The sequence below is a fragment of the Acipenser ruthenus genome, chromosome 12 (genome assembly GCF_902713425.1).
Source record: "Acipenser ruthenus chromosome 12, fAciRut3.2 maternal haplotype, whole genome shotgun sequence".
NCBI classification, from domain to species: domain Eukaryota; kingdom Metazoa; phylum Chordata; class Actinopteri; order Acipenseriformes; family Acipenseridae; genus Acipenser; species Acipenser ruthenus.
This window is the reverse complement of record NC_081200.1, coordinates 30840730-30858776: the sequence shown is the minus strand read 5'-3', so window position 1 is coordinate 30858776 and position 18047 is coordinate 30840730. Positions and strand designations below refer to the sequence as shown.

At 39.1% G+C, this 18047-nt stretch overlaps 2 protein-coding genes across 3 annotated transcripts; one reads left to right on the top strand and one right to left on the bottom strand.

The window, feature by feature from the left end:
* Positions 1 to 1905: 1905 nt before the first annotated feature.
* On the bottom strand, positions 1906 to 7805 carry LOC117416951 (P-selectin-like). 2 transcript variants are annotated; one of them, XM_034028465.3, is made up of 15 exons: positions 7679 to 7805; positions 7210 to 7288; positions 6710 to 7096; positions 6431 to 6538; positions 6129 to 6314; positions 5797 to 5982; positions 5453 to 5626; positions 5079 to 5264; positions 4658 to 4843; positions 4124 to 4297; positions 3750 to 3935; positions 3450 to 3635; positions 3235 to 3333; positions 2751 to 2772; positions 1906 to 2322 (listed from the first exon to the last, which is right to left on the bottom strand). In XM_034028465.3, the coding sequence occupies exons 1-15, from the start codon at positions 7679 to 7681 to the stop codon at positions 2307 to 2309; spliced, it is 2178 nt and encodes a 725-aa protein (XP_033884356.3). In that variant the 5' UTR covers positions 7682 to 7805; the 3' UTR covers positions 1906 to 2306. The 2 variants fall into 2 exon arrangements, with proteins under 2 accessions (XP_033884356.3, XP_058890832.1); XM_059034849.1 differs by lacking the exon at positions 5797 to 5982.
* Positions 7806 to 16478: 8673 nt separating this feature from the next.
* Positions 16479 to 17761, top strand: LOC117417221 (14 kDa phosphohistidine phosphatase-like). The gene is made up of 3 exons (XM_034029204.3): positions 16479 to 16623; positions 17166 to 17290; positions 17654 to 17761. Exons 1-3 carry the CDS (start codon positions 16479 to 16481, stop codon positions 17759 to 17761), a joined length of 378 nt encoding a protein of 125 aa, XP_033885095.1.
* Positions 17762 to 18047: the final 286 nt, after the last annotated feature.

Sequence of the window (18047 nt, the reverse complement as noted above, 5' to 3'; positions counted from 1 at the left end):
ATCCAGTCCGGGGCACACTGTTCCTGTTATACCGTGCCCTCACAGGTCGGGAGGGAGATTGTTGACATGGATCAATTCACTCTCTGTCACAGGTTCCAATTGAATAGTTTCAGTCATTCCAGGTTTTACTGTACAGTTCTTAATGCCAACCTGTGCTTTTCTACAGATTGCCTGGAGTGACTCAAACTGCTATGCACATGGACCCTTATTTCTAATCTACCACTGATGTACTCAAGGTCAACCATAGTACTATACTTTTCATGATGCTGACATATGTGTTGTTTATATCCCTTCTGAGGAAATAGAGCTGTGAAAACACACCCTATAATTTCAAGCACAACTTCCTCTGTTGGAAAAAAGTCAAAGATAACACCACCACACATCTTGTTATTATAAAACTGGGTAAGTCTTCCCAGGTTGTACCTGCAATCTATCTTCAGCATCTGTGATGGCACCCTGATAGGATTATAATAGTCTGAGAGGCTGAAATACAGCTATTGTGATGCTGCTTGACTGAGTGACTGAAAGAGACAGACCAGTGCATTGGTGACAATGTAAGTGAGAAAGTCAGACTGAAAATGACCTACTCAAAAAACTCAATGAAGGCTATAATGAGCAGGGGGCATTTGAAAAGCAGCCTTAATAACTAAAGTCTAAGTAACTATAGTAGCTATACTTTATCAACTTTACTATTACACACGTTAGTGTTTATATTTTTCTCCTCCTCCCCCTCCTCTGATCTCTCTATCTCTGTTCCTCTGGAATCTACCACACTCTCTCCCTCTTCCTCAGCTAAGAACCTTGGAGTCACCCTGGACCCCTGCCTCTCTTATTCCCAGCACATCTCCACTCTGGCACGCACTTGCAGATTCTTCCTGAGCAACATCCGAAGAATCCGACCCTTCCTCACCAACTATGCTACCCAGCTCCTGGTCCAGGCCCTGGTACTCTCCCGCCTAGACTACTGCAACTCCCTCCTGGCTGGCCTCCCTGCGTCCGCCACCCGTCCGCTCCAGCTCATCCAGAACTCTGCTGCTCGCCTGGTGTTCTCTCTACCTCGCTTCGCCCACGCTACTCCACTACTCCGCTCGCTCCACTGGCTCCCGATCACCGCTCGCATCCAGTTCAAGACTCTTGTACTAGCCTACAGATGCCTTGATCAGACTGCACCCAGCTACCTCCAGACCCTCATCTCTCCCTACACCCCCACTCGACCTCTCCGCTCCGCCTGCACTAGAAGACTGGCTCTACCTCGGCTACGCTCCCCTGCCTCCCGAGCCCGCTCCTTCTCCACCCTTGCTCCGCAGTGGTGGAACGACCTTCCTACAGATGTCAGGACTGCCCAGTCCCTGACCACATTCCGGCGCCTCCTTAAGACTCACCTCTTCAAACAGCACCTGTAGAACTCCTCTGTTGTATCCTGGGACACTATCACCCTTCATTTAAATATGCTTTATTTTGCTCTTACCTGCCCCCTATTTTACTGCATTTAATCCTGTACCTCAGAATATTGTAATCTGCCAAGTGTTTAATCTGTAGTATTTTGTACTTAATCATATCCTGATGTAACTATCACTATTTAATCATATCCTGATGTAACTTTCACTATTATCTGCTGTATTATTGAATTGTGGTTTGTCACACTTGAGAATTATTGTATTTCTTGTTCTTATTGTATGACTTATATTGTAACACTTGAATGTATTTGTATTTGCTTGCGATTGTAAGTCGCCCTGGATAAGGGCGTCTGCTAAGAAATAAATAATAATAATAATAATAATTTTTTAATGAACCCCTTCAAGTGAACACTGAATTACATGTATGGTTATAAACATGTAACTAAAAGTTAACCTCCTCTCTCAATGTGTTGCAGTACCAGCTGTACATAGATAGAAATGACCTGAATCAGTAAAAAAAATGACATTTTATTTTAGTTCACAAATCACACATTTACCTTATTTTTTACAACATTGATTATCAAAGAATTCACATACCATTATTACAATATATACAAATAGTCTTACAAATAAATAATGAACAATACAAAATAAATTATTGTTAAGCTAGAATATGATCATGAGGTTTGGTTACATTCATACAGATATTGCAATATTCAAAACAGTAGATCATCTAATGCCACGTTTTCATATTTCTTTAAGTAGCATACGTCATTTTCCTAAGCACACAGTGCTAAATAATATGAAGCAGCTCCATATAATCATCAAATTACTGAAGTTGGGTATTTTCTCATTTCATGTGTTGTTTTCACAATTTACGCATTCCAGCACGGTTGTTAGGTTCGATATTCAGTAATCTGCACACCTGTAAAAATAAACAAACACATGTAAATACAAATGTCTTTTGTAGACAACATACTAACCAGCTATAGTAAATTACCATTCTGGAATCTTTCAACTGCAGCTAGCCCCTGTGACTGGTGAGGCATTATAATATTCAATCCTAATATTAATATTTAGCTTAATTGAATTCAGACATACATTACACAATCCTTATACCCAACTGTTGAAGTTCTCAATTGTCTCAATAGTTATCTCTTATGCTGAGTTTTTGCAAAGTAAACAGGAAGATCTATATGTAGGCATTATAATGTAATTTAATGTAACAGAGAGGATGAAATACATAGTACTGTATATATTCATAATACATATGAACAGGCCTAACAATTGCATGTTCTATAACAGAGCTAGATACAGTACATATAGAAAGTTATATTTTAAAATTGAACTTACCTTTCTAAATCAAATTGCTTAGCTGGAAATAGAGAAAAATATTAGAAAAGTTTAATAGGAGAATTTTTAAACTAGTTAAAAATATTTATTAATAAAACTGAAATCCTCATACGTCTCTTACTCATTAAAGAATGAAAACAAATTGTTTCTGTTAAATACACAGACAGGATGTGGGTAAATCGTAACATAACCTAGTGAATTCTATCTTGTGTGACATTGATACCGGTACATGTTTCTGCTTTTTGTGGGATATTTAAAACACCTCCCATCATCAAAACACTAAACAACAATTTCCAGAAGAAATTGTAAATGCTATAATAATAGCAGGTTATTGATGATGAATAATCCTGTGGTGTTTTTTTATTTATTATTATTATTATTATTATTATTATTATTATTATTATTATTATTATTATTATTATTATTATTATTATTATTAATTTATCTCTTAAATCTTTTGACAAAAAACTAAAACATGTCTTACCTTTCTGAAGGCGCTTCACAAGCCATATTATGAAAGTCAGCCCAAATAACAGACTAGCTGACGCAGCAGCCAGGCCGATATTTCTGTAATCTTCGAACACTGTATTTAAAACAGAATACAATAATGAATAATGTGTATAGACAGAACTAACTTTACAATATAACTAATTTAGCACTACAGTAGATTCATGCTGAATGCTGTTTGTAAAGCATTACCTTCTTTGCATATTGGTATTTCTGCTGTCCACTTCCCAGAAGAGTTGCACTCCAAACTACTTGATCCACTCAAATGTCCTTCTGGACAGTAAAAGGAACATTTCGACTTGTAACCAAAGTGCTCAAATGGATGAGAGCAGTTCATGAAGTCTTTCTTCAGCACTGTCAGTGGATTACATGTTACAGCTGTAAACATAGAGCAGAAAATATAATGAATACAATCCTGCCTGTATATCCTGCCCTGATCATCAAAAACCTTTTCAGCCAGCGGTATGCATGTGAAGTAGGCGTGGGGTTTACCTTTACAGGTTGGTGTTTCTACACTCCACTTCCCAGAAGCTGTACACTGAAGACTTCCTGTGGTGTTTAACACAAACCCCTCCTCGCAGCTGAGCTTGCAGGTTGAGTTGTAGACGAGACTCTCAATGGGATGGGTGCAGTTCAAAACCCCGTGGACAACTGTCTTTGGACTTTCACATTTAATAGCTGAGAGAAAAAGAAAGTACGTGCTGAAAATACTACTACACCATTGAATACTTCTTATTTATTGCTATTGCTACTGCAAGTCACAAAAATGTGTTTGAAAAACATTGCACAGGATTACAATACAAGCCCATATTATTCATGTTTCTTAAGTGTTTGTTTTTTATTCACCATGTTGACGGCGCTCTTACCTTCGCATTGTGGAGGCTCTCCTGTCCACTGCCCAGATGCTCTACAGGTCAGACTCTCGGCTCCCTTCAAATCAAACCCCTCCGCACAGCTGAACTGGCAGCTGGAGTTGTACCTGAATTCAGAGCAGTTCATGCTGCCGTTCTGGGGGGCTTCCAGTGTGTGGCACTTCACAGCTGCAACATATGTAAAACAGTAGTACAATAAATAAACATTGTTTTTAAATTAGACAAACATTTCAACGACAAGGCTCTCACAGAAGTTTAACTGTTATTGGGAAATGTTTATTTTTAATAAAATAGGGTTTCCAATGTAATATAAAGTGGATCCTTTCTTTTATGATTATAGTCATCTTTCCACACTTTGGGTGAAAGAGCTGCTTAGAAGATTAGCTACAATGCAAAGAGCTAGTGTTTTATAAAAGTGTAAATATAGAAATCACATCCTTTCTGCTGACATTATCTTGATCTTTTCTTGCACAGATGTGCCCCCAGTGCTGGCTCATGAGCAGAATTAAAGACAGACAGATAGATTACCTTCACATTTTGGGGTCTGCCCTTTCCATTGCCCAGAAGCAGTGCACTGTAACCTGTCAGCTCCTGTTAGTGTGAACCCATCTTCACAGGTAAACTTGCAACTGGAATTGTAGCTGAATTCTCCGGTGGGAGAGGAGCAAACCATGTTGCCGTGGTCTGGTTGTGTCAGAGAAGAACAGGCGACAGCTACAAACAAACATGGGCATTAATAGAAATGATTTAATAATGATTGTTTGATCTTGTGAGTGTGAGCTAAATTAAAAAATAACAATTCAAAGTGTTTTGTTTACAGTCCCATCATTAATCCTTAAGATGTATTTTGCATTGCTATCAAAACCTCATTGTTACAGCACTGATTGCAAATAAACAGAATTATTTTTTAAAACCAGCGGTATGCATGTGAAGTAGGCGTGGGGTTTACCTTTACAGGTTGGTGTTTCTACACTCCACTTCCCAGAAGCTGTACATTGAAGACTTCCTGTGGTGTTTAACACAAACCCCTCCTCGCAGCTGAGCTGGCAGGTTGAGTTGTAGACGAGACTCTCAATGGGATGGGTGCAGTTCAAAACCCCGTGGACAACTGTCTTTGGACTTTCACATTTAATAGCTGAGAGAAAAAGAAAGTATGTGCTGAAAATACTACTACTCCATTGAATACTTCTTATTTCTTGCTATTGCTACTGTAAGTCACAAAAATGTGTTTGAAAAACATTGCACAGGATTACAATACAAGCCCATATTATTCATGTTTCATAAGTGTTTGTTTTTTATTCACCGTGTTGACAGCGCTCTTACCTTCACATTGTGGAGGCTCTCCTGTCCACTGCCCAGATGCTCTACAGGTCAGACTCTCGGCTCCCTTCAAATCAAACCCCTCCGCACAGCTGAACTGGCAGCTGGAGTTGTACCTGAAGTCAGAGCAGTTCATGCTGCCGTTCTGGGGGGCTTCCAGTGAGTGGCACTTCACAGCTGCAAAATATGTTAAAGAGGAAGTTCAGCCTTTAGCTCAGGTGAATCCTGCTGTTACCTACAATAAGCAAGTTGTTATATGAAGTGGCAGGTTGAAATGCCAGGTAATGGAAAGACCTGTGTTTTTAGAATTGTTTTTGTAACATTAGGGTTAATCTTGCAGTAAATACCTCCACATTGTGGTTGATCTTCATCCCATTTCCCTGATGAAGTACAGGCAAGTTTGCTAGATCCAGCGAGTGAGTAACCTTCCTCACAGTTAAATTCACAGGTGCTTTTAAAGCTGAAATTGCCAAACGGATGAGAGCAAACCATATCACCATTCTGAGGTGCTGTAAGAGTGTTGCACCCAAGAGCTGAAAAAGAAGACAACATTGTTTGTTGTAATCTAAAATAAAATACACATACACAAATTAGTTGTAGTAATAGCAATGGTTGTTCTAAAATTGCATCATTATTAAACATCAATATAGTGAACACTTACATAGAAACTATGCATTACCTTCACATACAGGAGACTGCGATGTCCACTCTTTGGAAGCTGTGCACTGGACCCTGTCTGAGCCATTTAATTTGTATCCCGCTTCACAGCTGAAGTCACAGGCAGAGTTATAAGAAAACAATCCAAAAGGATGAGAGCAATCCATAAACCCTTTTTGGGGTTTCTTCATGGCGGCACAGTCCACAACTAGAACAGATAAGGAAAGCTTGAATGTAAAACACAACTTATTATATTGAAAGAACCATTTAAATAAATCCCAAACCACAATAAGACAATGGCAAAAAACAACAAAATGAATGTACCGTTTTCACATTTGGGTCCATAGAATCCTTCATGACACTTGCAAGTGTAATTATTGATCGTTTCTATACATGCACCATGGCCACTGCATGAAGATGCATGGCAAGCAGCTGCAAGAGAATAACAAGAGTTTACTACAATGCATTGATTGTTTTTGTACTTAAAGCAACTCAGTCACATCATGACACAGAACTCAAAATTGCAAATGTATACAGCAATCTGTATTTAGAAAATGGGAAAACATGATTTAACAAGTTTTTTTTTTTTAACCATCCCCTTACCTGTATAGCACAATGCAGTTTTTTCTTTCTTACAAGGTTCATCATTCCATTTTCCAGAATCATTTTGTCTTTGTATATAAATCTCTACACAATCCTCAGCGGTTTTACCATTATTGGGTTCATTTTCAGCCCAGTTCTCTGCTCCTCCACTGAGTGTTTGGTTGGTTCCCACCCAGGTCCAGGTTTCATTTATTTTCCTAATCCCAATCCAGTAATATCCACTGACAAATGGAATCACCTTATTGAGATAGACATTTTCTTCCTGGTTCTGGATTGCAACCATATCAGTGTAGTGGTCTTGGCACCATTTCCTTGCATTTTGCCAATTCATTTTATCAGAAGAGTAGTGGTATGTCCACCCTTCAACACATTTCAGCATGGTAAATTCTGAAAGAAGAAATTAAGACACAGATCTTAATCAGCAGTTCTTTGTAACAATCCAGTAAAGGATTTCACACATATATCGCAGCTCCATAGCCCTAACCACACTTTCTGCTTACCATAACAAATAAGGCTCAATAAACACAGATGAAATGAAGTCTTGGGAATCTGCTTCAAACATTTTCCAACAGCCGCAACCTATTGACAACCATTAAAAAATGACATAATAAAAAAAGGAAAATGCTTAAAAAGTACAATTGATAATAACATAACTATTGATATAGTATTATTGTATTTAAAGAAACTAAACATATAACATTTACATATTTTGTAAGCTTTCTTTAACATTTAAAAATATATATTCTAAGTCATTGTATTTAGTTCTGGTGTTTAGTCAAATCCAGGTGTACATACAATTCTTACAAGAAGCCAAAATGTTGTCATATTATATTTAGAATATGTTTTGAAGAATGCATACTTGACTGAGAAAAACCCAAAATAGCAATTCAAACAATGTAACAACTGGTTTTCAAAAGCGCAATAATGTTAATATGTTTACAATATCTTTCTATATTAAGACTTACTTACCATTGTGAATTAATAAGTCTGTGGTTCTTAATTCAAGGTAGTAGAATTCTTAAACTTTTTTCTAGCTGGCAAATCTCAAACACTGCATCTAAGTGCTGCTCAGCTGTTTATATCCTGTGCTGAGATCCCTGCCAATCCCACTGTTTCCTGGAAAACATTTTTTCAAAGATTTTTAGACAGTGAAAAATCACCGTCAAGCTTAAAATACCTCTTGATATATGAGTGACCAATTTGGAAATGTTGTAATCACTGTTATCTAATAACAATTAGTTAACCTAAATACATATGTATCTAAAAAAGTAGGTAGTAAAAATAAATAGATAAATAAGTTCAAAAATATTTCTTTGCTTACCCTGGAGCTTTTGTGTTACTCTCAAAAAAGTTAAATCCTGTCAGATACCCTATCTACTTGTAAATCAGTATACTGTGTTTACCTTACTTTAGGTAATAAGTTATTATTTCACTTCCTGGGTCTGTGTCTTGCAGGTCAAGGCATGTCATTGGTTGCACAGCATGTCAGACAATAAGGGCAGCAGTTGGTTGGTAATGACAGAAAATCAGGTGTTAAAAGGGTGAGGAAGTGCAAGACTGCCTGAAGGTAAGGCATGCAAATGGAATTTCTTTAAATGACCAGATATCATAGTTATAACACATTTCAAATGAAAACACGTGATGTTTGTTTCTCTGCAGCCTTGTCAGAAGATTCTTTGAGGGGATGTTTTTCTTTGCTACATGGTTGCGGTTCTATGGAAGCTAACACCTTTCCTAAGGTTTGCAAATGCTAAACAATGTAATATTGAATTGGTCTACTGTTTCACTTACTGTAAGGACAATGCGATCCCAAGCTGTGCATTGGCCATAAGAACACATTCATATTATTAGGCAGATTGAAATTCAAAATTACAAATACAGTATTAGTTGAAAACAGTTGTTTCTTTAAAATAAAATATCTAACCTAATAGCAGACCCAAATATCATCCATTCAATAGCTGACACACACATATAACGTGTGCTGCCTTGCATAACATGTACTGAATTGTATTTCCTCGCATGATATATACAAACAAAACTACTGTAAAATGCACTCAATGCCTCAGTATGTAGTAAAACTAAAACCTTTTTCAAAGGATATAAATATAAGGTGGCTCATTGAAGACATAAAAAAATAAAAATAATCTTGACATAACACATTTCTATTTTTTTTCCCCACTGTCCTCAATGAGCCACCATTTAATTAAGTAGTTAAATTGTATAATTCTTTTTTATTTTATTTTTTATTTTATTTTTTTATAAATTTAGTCGCTGCCAATTATTTTTTTACCATCCCTGCGCTGACTCAAGAGGGCGAAGAGGAGCACACTCTGTCCTCCGAAGTGTGTGCCGTCAGCCGACCACTTTTTTTCACACTGCGGACTCACCATGCAGCCACCCAAGAGCTACAGCGTCGGAGGACAACGCAGCTCTCGGGCAGTTTACAGGCAAGCCTGCAGGCGCCCGGCAAGATTACAGGGGTCGCTGGTGGGCGGTGAGCCGAGGACACCCTGGCCGACCTAACCCTCACTCCCCCCGAGCGGCGCTCAGTCAATTGAGCGCTGCCCCCTGGAAGCTCCCGTCCTCGGTCGGCAAAGGAATAGCCTGGACTCCAACTCGCGACGTCCAGACTATAGAGCGCATCCTGCACTCCACGTGGAGCGCCTTTACTGGATGCGCCACTCGGAGCCCCAAATTGTATAATTCTTTCGAACAACATTTAGACTCCTTAGTTCAATGAATTCGACTATGTTTTACTTCCACTATAATCTGTATTCCTTTCTGCCCTGGGGCCAAGAATGTGGGGATTTCCTCATTCATTCTGCATAAAATAATAATAATAATGATAATGATAATAATAATAATCATTTTCTAAGGCATGTATTTATTTATACTTATTGTATTAAACTGTCAATGTCAAGGCACATCATGACCGGAGTTGTCTGTGCCATAGTATTCCATATAGTACAGTCAATTATAGTTTTTGGACACTACTACTATAGAATACTAGATATGTATATATCCCTGATTTTCTTTATAAAGGTTTCCTATTGTAAATTTGAAATCTTGCAGTTTTCTATGCTTTCCCTGTGCATTTTCTGTACATACAATGCATTTACTATGTTTTAGTATCCTTCTCTGACCTTGCACACAGAAATACAACTGAAAAGACCACTTTTAAACTTCAGGCTACCCTATAAAATCTAATCTGAAATGTGCTGGTATCTGAGGGGCGACATACAGTAAAATATACAGAGGTGATACACAGGGTTGTATGAAACATGATGAGTGTGGAGGTTTACAAACATGTGTCTTTTATTTCGTAGTGAACACATTATCTAAAAGCTCAGTTCTCTATACAATCTTCTATAAGGATAAATTAAGACAGAAAAAGCCAATTCATAGTGTGTATCTATCTATCTTAGGTTAATCATTCGGAATCACTATAGAATAGTTATAGTAGTTATAGAATTGAGAAAACAGTTTTTGGCATTGCATTTCTTTGTCCTGCTTTATGACTTTTATTTATTTTTAGAAAGAAGCGTGCAGAACCCAAGAGGGATTTACATCCAGTAATTTCACTGCTGACTGTAAGGAAGGAAATAACAGTCAATGTTTATAGGAGCTTTTTAGCACCTTTCCTGTAGACGATAAGTCTATAGATGAGGCCAGGGGAAAATCCCACTTGTCCTTAAATGTTACAAAATGTTGATAATTCACCCTTCCCAGTTATGGCCTGGTATTATTATTTATTTCTTAATTTACAATTGTTACAAGATATCACATTATTTTTACATACAATTACATTATTTTTTACACACAATTACCCATTTATACAGTTGGGTTTTTACTGGAGCAATCCAGGTAAAGTACCTTGCTCAAGAGTACAGCAGCAGTGTCCCCCACCTGGGATTGAACCCACGACCCTCCAGTCAAGAGTCCAGAGCCCTAACCACTACTGCCCCGTATTACTGAATAAATGAACTAATGTGTATAGCGGGCCGCACATTACTAAAGAATAATCCAAGTTTAACCCTTAGCTGCAAAATATATAAAAACAAAACATTAATATTGTACTGTTATACCATATACACACGCATTGCACAATAATACAAAGCAAATTAAATATCTACTTGATGAAGCGGTTTTTATTTTAGCAGACGAGTTGTTCAGTTGTGCAGGCAGCAATGTAGCAAAAGTCACAGGGCAGTGACTTCACTTCCCTAGCAACAAGCCAGTTCTTTAAATGCAGTGGGTTTGTGCATTTGAGAAAGGAGAGGAAGACTCATAAAATTAGTTGGAGACAAGCTGATGAGAAGCAATTACCCTCCGCAGTAAGAATTAAAATGGTGTGCTGCTTTTTATGCGAAAAATTTGAAAAAGCAAGTCAACAAAATGATATATTCATAAGTGAAATGGAATTAATACACTGGGCCGCAGTCAGACGATAAATGGGCCGCGGGTTGCGTGTCCCTGGTCTAGACGGAAAACAATGCTTGACATCATTACATAACTCTACTGTTTTGATAGACTCAGTAAACCACAGCAGAGTCTGGAGGGACATACATTCTCTCAGACATTAAAAAACGAAAATCATCTGGTGTCACTTTTTTCAGTTGTGTTTTTCCTGTAAATGTCATAAAGGTAATTCATAACCCCTTAGACCTTTAACATTAACACCCTGTTATTGAAATTGCTATTGAAAGTGTTGAGTAAACTCATGGCTGAGTAATACATTTCTCTGTGTGATTGTTTTTACCTGCAGTGTGGTCATGCTCGCACAAAATGTGTGCCTAGGTCTACACAGCATACTCACCCATTTTCTAATTAACTATGGAAAATACAAGCCAGCACCATTATACGCAGTCAAGATTGTGTCCACAATCCAATGTGACAGAAGCTGCTTAGAGAGGGGCTGTCCTAGGGTCCGTGACAGACGAAGAGCTGGTCAGATTGACGCAGAGCTCTTGTCCTATGCACGTAGCATCTCAATGCCCATACTGGGCAAAGGAAATTTGATCTCTCATCCTCCGTTGAAGCAAACAGAGGTGAATCACCTTGGGGGAAAGCAGGGTTGGTGCACAGAGACACACTGCTGCCATCCTCCCAAATACGCATGCAGGAGCTGTGCAGAGACAGCGCCTGCAGCTCACCGACCCGCTTAGTGGAGGTGATAGCCACGAGTAAGGCTGTCTTCATAGAGAGGTACTTCAACTCTGTGGAGTGTATGGGCTCAAACAAGGCCTTCGTGAGAGCCTCCAGTACAATATTAAGGCTCCATTCAGGGAGAACAGTCCTCCTGGTAGGGCGTAATCAGCAAGCGCCTTTACGAAATTGGGTAGCCAAGAAATACACTGAATCTACGGGGGCATGGCAAGAGATAGCCGCTAAATACACCCTCAAAGTACCAGAGGAGAAGGAAGCCCCCTCCCCAGAGGCTGCTATAGAAAGTGTGTCCTCTTGCGCCAGCTGGGTCTTCCCATCCACCCTGAACTCCCCTGGGGGAGGGGGGGTATGTTAATTGGGGCTGCAACAGAACCTGGACTGTGGCCAGGGCCTCAGGTGCCTGTTTTGCCAAGAGCTCCAGGACCTGGGCCATCTGAGCTTTGAGGTCCATAATGTCTCTCACCTGTCTGGAACACTTCACCCTTCTCGCTTGTGGAAATGGGGAGCGACTATGGGGGGCCTGCGCATCAGGGATGTCCAGCAAGGAGTTCTGGGACAGATCCTGGAGGAGGGGCTCTGGGGCTCCAAGAGCCGTCGAAGCTCCGGCAATAGAGGATGCAGAGCTCGCCTTCCTGGCCCTCTCCAACCTAGCTTCCTTCACCCGGGGCTGAAAAGCCACACAGATGCTTCAGGCCACGTCCCTCTCGAGGGCCAAGGTGGCATGTTGGACACCCAAGCACCGTGCACCGCGTACCGTGCAGCACCATATGCCCATGCACTAGTGTGCAGTGGCACCAAGCACCGTGTGCACCATGCACTCTTGCGCTAGTTCTGTGGCAGTGGCCAAGCACCGTGTGCACTGTGCACCGTGTGTACCGCGTGCACCGTGCATACCGACTGCCGTGCGCACCGAGTACCATGCACTGTACCGCGTACCATGCAGCACTGTGCATGCACTAGCGTTGTAGCAGTGGGCACCAAGCACTGTGTGCACCGCATGCACCGTGCGTACCGAGCACCGCGTGCACCAAGTACGGAGAGCTCTATGTGCACTGTGTACCGTGCAGTGCTGTGACTGTGCACTGACGCTGTAGCGCTGGGCACCGTGTGCCATATGTACTGAGCAGTTGTGCACCGAGATACCTAAATACTAAGGGCTATGCATGCACCACAATACTGAAGCACCAGGGGGGGACGCTACGCAATTGTGCCTACCCTACCCGTGCGGTCACACACACCTGTGGGCAAGTTGAAGCAGACAGCAAAACCACAGTAGAAAGACAGTATAGGGGAGAATATACTATTTGTTTACAAGGCTCGACTCACCAAGGTGGGTGGGCCTACGCAGCCGGCAAGGTCTGCTTGACAGCGGGGATGTGGCAAGGCCTAGCCCCGTGGAGGAACTGTGTACTCTCAAAAAGAAATAGCCAACCATTTGCGGATGACTGCAGAGGCAGTCCCTCACACACGACAGACAGATAACAAAGAGCGGCTTACCATGCAAGCGAGGAGGCCACTGAAAGACAGAAAGGCAAAAGGCTTGGTCTTTTCAAAGTCGTTGTTTCTGAGAAAGTGGCGAGCCAGCTTTCAGCACGAATGCAAGGGAAATACAATCGACTGGATTCGACTGGATAAGCTCTTTTCTATCAACACACGCAGCTCAACACAGAGGTCTTACCGTACTGTCTTGTGAAGGAAAAAGAGAAATGGCTTCCTCAGGATGACAGTTTTATTCCCACGATGGGCGGAACCGAGTGTATCATCCCAGGAAGGGGCCTATCAGCAGCTCTGCTATAGCAAGGTCAGCGATACCTACCTAATGGACAGGCATATCTCATACGTAATGTCATTGGTGGTCGTCTTCGAATTGAAAGGGAACTTATGCTGATTGTGAACTGGTGGCAGTATACTGTAAATTGAAAATATAACATTTATTTTGGCTTTCATTAAAATGAGAAAATATTGTTTTAAAGCACCCTTTGGAGCCCTCAACTAGCCGGATCGAATGAGTCTCTTTCTGGTGTTTACTGTTCAGGCAGGAAGTTGTGTCTGCAAGATAAGTTTCATGGTTATCACGAATTGTTATTATCTCATAATAGATTTTTGTTAGTTTTTTTCGTACGTTTCTTCCCATTTTACCCCATTCAAACCCAAGTTACATAGATGGTATTACAGCTTCCTACTGCTTTGCACTTCCTAGAATTGCAATAGATAATGTGCAAACTGTATGGTGGGACTTCAGTAATAAAGTCAACCGGAGTACTCCAAGGGTGTTATAAAGAAATAAAATACAGAGTTATTTAGGGGCTATTTACTGATTAGATCATTAATATAAACCTCAGCGATGGTAAGCATTACACCTTTGAGTTCAAATTTGCCAGTATAATTTTAAATGACATTCCTCGAAACAGATCATTCAGCATTATAAACAATTCTGACATTGTTGTTTTTGGAGATGTTAAATGAAACAAGGAACAATATGTCGCAGGATTTCTCTGAGAATAAATGATGCTGACAAGCTAAAGACTTATCCAGTTTTGTCATCAACCATCCTAACGAGCGCATTAAGATATCAGCACTTATATTGCTGACATATCACAATAACAGCACATCCTGCTGTGTATTATATTCAGCACCTAAATATTATCGAGATTAGAGGTCATGCAGCTGTTGATATTATCTTGTCTGTATGATTAATGAATACCAAGCGCAAGCTGAGTCAATAGTATCCACACAGTTGTCAGTATGGAAGTTCGCACAATAAGTTCAAGGATGTCATAAAAAAACAAAAACAAAACAAGAATGGAAACCAAATACAGTGAATGATATGTGGATGACAAAATGGCATTGATCCTCTATCTTTAAACTCTAGATACGGGTGTGTATTCAATTGATCCAAACAGTGCTGGATCTTAATACTGCGACCACTGAAATCATTCAAAAACAGGACAATTACCACCTCAAACAGTGCAAGTCGGTTTCTTTAGTGCATTTCTTAGTCATATGTGTAAAGTCCAAGAATGTAACACTGTGGCTTTTCAGGGAAAGGACATCTATTGTCTATTTGTCTGGCATGCGTCTCTGTTATTTCTAATACAGTGGCTCCGAGCTCCTTTGTCATACAGTCTGATGCTTTTCCCATTCTGGCCAGGAAACCAGGAATTTCCAAATCCAAATTCAGACTCTAGCATACTGTCTATGTTTTATCAGTGCCTCTCATTTTAGAACATAATATAATGTATTTGTAAATTTGAGAGTTTGCATTTCAGGTTCTTTTAAAAAAATACTAAACTGTAAATTACTTTACTACATTTGAATGTGCTGTTTTATGAGAATCTTGAGTTGATTTGGACATGTTTTCAGTACTTGTCATGGTTTATAGCATATTGATACATTGCACAACTCTGTGTGTGCAAACAAATGTCAAACTTGAAATACATAAAAAAAATTCTGATTTGCAGGTATTAATCCTACCAGTCCACGGTTCATATACTGTACAGCTATGGACAAAAGTTTTGCATCACCTAGAATTTTAGGATTGAGACATAATAAAAAACAAACAAAAAAAAAACATATATGTAATCAAAGAAACCACAAAATGATATTGCAAAAGTCTACCAGAAGCTGTATAGTAGTACATTATTTTATGTTAGATTTTGAAATGTCATTTTTTTAAAATTTTTGTCAGTATTTAATTAAGTATATTGAAAACTATTATTATTTGTTTATTTAGCAGACACCTTTATTCAGCAGGCAACTTACAGAGACTAGGGAGTGTGAACTATGCATCAGTCACTTACAACATCTCACCCAAAAGACAGAGCACAAGGAGGTTAAGCAACTTGCTCAGGGTCACACAGTAAGTCAGTGAGTGAGCCAGTATTTCAATTGGGGACCTCCTGGTTACAAGCCCTTTTCTTTAACCACTGGACCACACAGCCTTGTATAAACTATAAAGCGGTATGTAATTCAATATGTTAATGTAGCATTATTCAGCAGGTTTCATTCGAAGCAGAATTAGTTCATTCTATAGGAGGATGCAAAACTTTTGGCCATAGCTTTATGTACTGATCTCTGCATTGCAGTTAAACACAAATAATTCAATTACTGATCTTAAAAGGAGCATGCAATGGTCTTCCTCTGGAATAGTCGAACAGCTGAGGACACTGGACAAAAACTGTAAACGCTGACAAAACAACAGGAGATGACTATATGCTTTTCTCCTGTGATTTGATCTACTTATTATAATACTTGCTCAAGAAAGACTTGAACTAAAAAGACGACTTTTACTGAGCACAAGCTTGCAGCTGTTATGTTGAGCTGTGTATATAGGTAAAACTAAGTATGACAGTACAAGGGATGAACACAAAATGTACATCTGCCATTGGGTCATCATTGTTGGTCTACATTTATTGAGGTGAAAAAGCAGCTGTGTTAATTCACCTTCTATTGAGAGATGAGACTCTCAACCCAGCCTTCTGAAGTCTCGTGTCACTTCATATTTCCCTGGACTGCAGTCTTGCTCATAATGATTCCATAGCCGCTTGTCTGTTTGCTCCGCCCAGTCAAACCTCCATGAGACAGAAGTAAAATCGAAACCACCATGGCAGATAATTTAAGCAACGTTTCTGCTGTAGAAATCGACCCCGAAGGAGTGTTTAAATACATTCTTGTGCGGGTGAAAGCTAAAGGGGGTGCTGGTGAATACAAAGACATAGTTAGAGGTACTAAGAGTGCTGAATTCCATAGTAAGTTGTTTCTCTGTATGGAAAACAGCCTGACGTTCTGAGTACACTACTTTAATAGTGCCTGGCAAGTTGCAACAGCCAAGTATTTAAATCGGCAGATATTGTTACTGTTCGAGATGTTTTATTTTTAAAGTAGCAAACTATTTTAGCATATTATATGCACTTTTAGCTAACCATATGGTAAAAAGACGAGCTTTAGTTACTGCATTTTTTTAACTGAGTGCATGCTGCTTTCCTCACGTATGCTTTGGAAAATGAGATAAAGCTTTTGGAAAGGCCAGTCAAAATGAACTGTCATGTTATAATCTTTTTATTAATAAATGCTCTTAACTCACAGAATTATAAAAGGGAAAACAAGTTATGGTTTACCTATGCAATATGCCTAATCCAAAATGAGTGAAAATAATAATAATAATGCAACATTCAAAGATGAAAATATAGCTAAACAATTAAACAATAATTTAAAAACTGAAGCCACCGTTTACTGCTCTGTTACGCTAAAGATAAAGTTACTTCTTTGATGTGCACCTGTTTCTTTACAGATCACATATTTGAAAAAATAAATCCTGACTTGGAAAAGTTAGGACTTGAATGTAACTGTCTGGGAGGTGGAAAGATTGAACACAACAGCAACGAGAAGAAGATCAGAGTTTTTGGGCTCTCCACAGTAAGTAGTGGTGGTTATGGAGTGCCATTTGTGCCAAAACTATTCATCAATTAATTAGTCAAATCATTCATTAATTAGTAGATTCATCAATTCATTAATCAATTTGTACACAAAGTCATAGATTAATATGTCAATTTGTCTGTACTTTTATTTTTAACCATATTGGTAATTCCATCACAGACTGCGGATCTTATAACTGGTTCCCTTGCGTAAAATTAAAAAAAAAAAAAAAACAGTATTAACAATAGGGCCAGATTCTCAGAGCTTTTTACTCCAAATCGGCATTTAGCATGTTTTTTTTGTGAGTTATCTAAAGTTCTTTATTATTCTTTTTAAAAATGTAAATAGTGTTTTTTCCTTCAGGGTTTCGGCAAGGCTGACCACTCTGTCACTGTTGAGAAGCTGAAGACAGTCTTCACAGACTACAAGATCACCTGGTCTGATGATAAAAAGCAGATCAGCTTCATTTAGCATCAAGTCTGCCAAAGAAGGGTGTCAATATATCTCCTTGCAATACAGCAAAACACAATTCTTTGCTCTTCAGTAAAAGTCAAACATTTTGTCCAGGATTCTTTCTTTGTGGGGGAAAAAAAAAAACATTTTTAGTTTGTGTACATACTCCTTTGTTTTACTGTTCTAAATGTAGAGGTTGACTAAAATGTAAACAGGAACGCACAATATAATGCAGTACAATTGCCTTGTGTGTTTATTTAGAAATGAGACACACACTAAAAATTAAAATATATTTAATAATTTC